This window comes from Dendrobium catenatum, unplaced genomic scaffold, assembly GCF_001605985.2.
Source record: "Dendrobium catenatum unplaced genomic scaffold, ASM160598v2 original_scaffold_71536, whole genome shotgun sequence".
NCBI lineage: Eukaryota > Viridiplantae > Streptophyta > Magnoliopsida > Asparagales > Orchidaceae > Dendrobium > Dendrobium catenatum.
In genome coordinates this window covers 1,517,898-1,522,625 of record NW_021389983.1, presented here as the reverse complement: position 1 = coordinate 1,522,625, position 4,728 = coordinate 1,517,898, and the positions used below count along the sequence as shown (strand labels likewise).

General features: G+C 40.6%; 1 protein-coding gene across 4 annotated transcripts in view; it reads left to right on the top strand.

Moving 5' to 3' along the window:
- The window catches only part of LOC110108933 (helicase and polymerase-containing protein TEBICHI), a 76,234-nt gene that overhangs the window by 45,325 nt on the left and 26,181 nt on the right, over positions 1–4,728 (top strand). For all 4 annotated transcript variants that reach the window (XM_020839793.2, XM_020839791.2, XM_020839792.2 and 1 more), the window contains one exon: positions 1,826–2,982. In XM_020839793.2, the coding sequence (XP_020695452.1) occupies positions 1,826–2,982 (1,157 nt within the window). The remainder of the gene's footprint in view (positions 1–1,825; positions 2,983–4,728) is intronic.

Below are 4,728 nucleotides of genomic sequence, written 5' to 3'. Positions count from 1 at the left end.
GAGTTTTGGAAGGGATTTGGGAAGGAAAAATCAGCCAACAGCTGTGGGGAATTTCGGCCAGCAAGGAGGGGAAGCGTTTGAATTAATTCCTTACTTAGGAGTAGTGGATTTGGAAGGAATTAAAGGGAGATTAATCAAAAACTGACATTTAATTTCAGTTTTGATTAAATTGGGAGGGAAAAGACTTGAATTTTGAATTTCAAGTCATAGGCATTAATGCCTTGAATGGGGGAATTAATGGAGGGGAGCCAAGAGGGGAGGAGGCCGGCGGTTTTGGAAGGGAGAGGGGAATGGGAGTTTCATTTCATAATCTGAAATTAATTTCAGATTATGAATGAAATTAAGGGGGGTTATTTTGAAATTTGAATTTTGGATCAAGGCATTGATGGCATTAAACTAGCATTAAATGAATTTCCCCCTTGATGAGGCCGGCGGCATGTAGAGAGGAGAGGAGGGAGATTAGTGCGAATAAAGCAATTTCCAATTAGGAGGATGCCACCTAGGATGAGAATTAGTAACTCCTCATGCCATGAAATTTGAATTGGATTCAATCCAATTCTTTCCTTATTTGGACTTTTGCAATTATGGAAATTTTGGAGTTCATTCAAATTTGAATTTTTGAAATTTGAAGAACAAGGTGGGTGATGAGAGAGGTGGCCGGTGGTGGAGCTTGGGCGGAGGTGGTGGGGGGGATGTGGCCGGCGGTCAAAACGAAGGCCGGCAGCTTGGCTTCCAAGGGGGCGGCGGAAAATAGGGTTGGTAAGGGATTTTCTTGAGGTGGAGGAGAAGGAAGATGGAGGTGAATACGAAGGAGAAGATAGAAAACCTAACCACGAGCCGCGGACTCGTCCAACGACTGGTGGGCCTTGCGATTTGCTCCCCTTGAGCTCTCTCTCCCTTCTCAAGCTCTCATGCAAGAAGAAGAAGAAGAAACACACACAATTTTTTCATTCAAATATTCATTCATCACCCTCTCATGAAGAGAAGGCCTTAAATAGCCAATGGAAGAAAGAAAAATATAAAGATCAAATTGCCCCTAAGGCTAACACATGACGAGGCCTTTAAGCAAGGGCATAAACGGAAAGAAATACAATAGACTCATAAAACATAAAATAAAATATATCAAATACAATAATAATCGAAAGTAGATCGTGGCCGTAGATCATTGATCTTCTGATGTCCTCATCATAAAAGCTACTGTTTTACAAGGCCAACCTGCTGTCCAAGTCTTCTAAAACATCAAAGCTGCTGAGAGATCCTCTCGTTTGCAAACCCTCCTCGTTCTACATCAATAACTCCCAAGGATATTTCTTTGTAATTAATGAAATATTTGAGACTGCTTTCTAGGAATAGTGATCTCTTGGGTTGGAAGTTGGAACCAATGTTAATATGATTGAAAGGCACACCATAACAGTAGTTTGTCTTCATTGTTAGTAGGACATACAATTTAACTATTCCTAGGCGAATTTGAAGAAAACAACAGTTTCTGGTTACCATGCCACTCTCTTCATTTTATGGTAAACAAATTTTGTACACAATTGTGTGCATCTTGCTCTTGCATCAGCTCAAGTTTGTAGATGAACTGGAAGTTCTTTTTGGCTCTTATGCATTCTATTTTAGTTTTTCTCTTCTTTGTGAATGTCTATGATTCTGTTTATAGTCATAGTTATTGATTTACGTAGCTGTGAGTTTTTTTTTTCTTTCTGGAATTCTTATAGCCTTTTCTACGGCTTATGTATAAGCATGCTCGTTTTAATATTTGTTATAGAACCATGTCTCTTTTTCATCTTTTTTGTTGATAAAATCTTTTATGCTGATTTTGCAGAAGGTTTAGCTAAGAAACGCATACGTATGGGAGTTGCCAAAAAGATAAAAAATGCTTCTCGGAAAATTCTCCTTGACAAAGCAGAAGAAGCAAGTGTTGCTGCCTTCTCTGCTTTCAAGTCCCTTGGAATTAATATTCCTCAAATTTCTCGTCCTATGCTGTCTAAGATTGCTGAGAGTTTTGAACATGGTAGTACCACTTCTAAATCCGCTGAATCGCTTTTTGACAGATCAACTTCACAGGATAGAAAGGCTACCAGGTATCCTGCAGAAGATAACAAAATCATGGTGTTAGATAACAGTTCTGAAGAAATTGTAGTACAAAAGCTTAGCAAAAAAAAAGATGGTACTATGTTGACAACTGGGGAAATGCGGCACAATCACAATATGGATAAGGCTTTGGTAAAGTTCAATTCTGATCAGTTACTTGACAATCTTGTCAAACCAATGGGTGCATCTTCCCCCACGTTGGGACCTGCCAATGAAGTGCATATCGTGAAGCATGATTCTGATAATAAAGAAAAAGATATGGAACAAACTTTAACCATCCACAGCAACGCAAGACGCTTTGACAAAGGTCCCTCTTGTGCAAGTACATTTCCTGGTGGTTTTGATTCCTTCTTGGAACAGTGGGATCTGAAGAGGGAGTTCTATTTTGATCTTCATTACTCCAAGTTGCCAGATCAAAATTCCTCTCTACGGTTTGAAGTTTTTGGTTTGGCTATTTGTTGGGAAAACTCACCAATATACTATGTCAATTTTTTGAGGGATTTTTTACCATGTAAAATGGAAAGCAGTTATCATGATGAATTAACCAATCGAGAAGGTGGTATTATCAAAAATCTTGCGTCTTTTGACATCTGGTCTTTTGCCAAAAGTAGATGGGAAAAGTTAGGCAAGATAGTAAGTAAAAATGGTTCTCGTAAATTATGTTGGAACTTGAAAACGCAGATCCAGGTTTTAAAATTCCCATGTATCTCGCTTCAGAGATTCAACAGGCTTGGACTTGAGCTAAAAATGTTGAATGACACTGAGCTTATTGGTAGTTCATATATTTTGCTGCCAACCATCTCCGTGCATGATGGGATTGATTTATGTTTAATGACGTGGAGCCTTTGGCCTGATGATGAGAGCAAGTCCGCTCCCAGCCTTGAAAAGGTAGATATATGCTATCGAGCAAGCAGTTTGATATTAGTTTCCATGGTCTTGAGTGGTAGAAATCTTCAATAACTAGATTATGCTTTAACCTTCAAATTCTGCAGCAATGTTTAAAATCTCTTCTTGGTTAGGGGATCGTAAGCAAGTGAAGGTGATGTGAAACAATCCCATGCAAAAATGATTTTCTTAATGAAGTTTGCACGTTTAGATTTAGATGCCATAATAAGTAAGATCTTATGCGGAATTGAACGATAAGATAAATATTAAGTGGTACTTAGCTTAGGTTAATTCACATGCATATAAGTTAAGTTCAAAAGATAGCCATCGTAATCCAACATTGCATACATGGATTGTTCCAACAATAAATTCCAATACTAACAATAAGATTAGGATATGAAAGATCCCACACACAACTCTTCTAATTACTAGGCTTTAGTGGTGAAGAGCTTGACATGAGCTTTGTGACTCCAAATATAACCACACTTGAAGGGTGAATTAGGAAGATACAAACGTAGGAAGAAAAGTTTACCAAGGGAAGACAAATGTGGAGCTCCGACGTTGTCGTTTGAGTGTTTGGGGAGGGATGGACGGCACCACGAATTTTCTGGCCGTTTGGGACAGCACTTTGACAACCCTTGGGTAGTAGACGGCACTCAGGAGTTCACCAATCAGCTGGACTAAAAAAACAGGGTTGCAAAACTCTCTGGGACGATGCGTGGAATGCTGGTCAGCAGACAAGAGCAAAACCTGGCAGCACTATGGCTGGTTGGAGCTTCCCGGACAGCAGTTTCTACTTGGTAAATTGCTGGACAGCAATTTACTGCCGGTTTTTGGAGTTAGGTTTTGAATTTTGAATCACCAACTCATGTGATCAATGCCATAAAGTGGCATTTAATGGAATTAATCCCAAGCAAGTGTTGACCTATGTGTAAAGAACAAAAAAAAAAGAGAGCAGCTCACCTCGTATCTGTCGAGGAAGTCCAGAAAATCAGCGGATATCCCGCTGAATTCGGCGCCGAAGCAATCTTTTCCCGGATTTCTCGCAAACAGCTCGTCGATCGCGCCATTCGCATCGTTAAATAGAAGCTGAAGCCTCCGACTCTTCTTCCACTCACTCGTTTCCTCTCATCCCGAGCTCCTTCACATTCACGATCTCCTCTGCAAGCTCTCTCTCCCGATTCTCCCTCTCCCTTCTCTGTTCGACGCCGCCCCTGCCGGGATCGGAAGTTACGACATTTTGAAAGGAAGCACGACGGGAGCTCGCTGTGATCGCAACTTTCTCCCTATCACGCGCTTCTTCGGCACCCTTCAACGCTGTTCGACTTCGCTCTTCCACGACTTTCCCTTCCAGTTGGACCGGAAGATACGACATTTCGATCGGAAGCAAGAACGGGTAGCTCGCCGGTTGTGAAGGAAACCTCCAACCTCTCGTGCGCTTCTTCCCTCATCTCCGGTCCTTTTCGACGCCGCTCCTTGAACGACTTGCCCTGCCTGTCGGATCGGAGGTTACTACATTTTGATCGGACGCAAGCACAGGAGCTCACGGGCAGTGAAGGTAACTTTCTCTGCCTTTCACGCACTTCTCCAGTCAAATCCCGTAAGTCAGCCAAACAGAGGTAAAGGAGTCAGGGATCATTAATGACATAATTAAGTTTAATTAGAGTTGATTTTTAATTAATTATAATTTGTTTTAATTGTAATAATTTTAATTAATTATATTTATTATCATTAATTAATGATTAATTT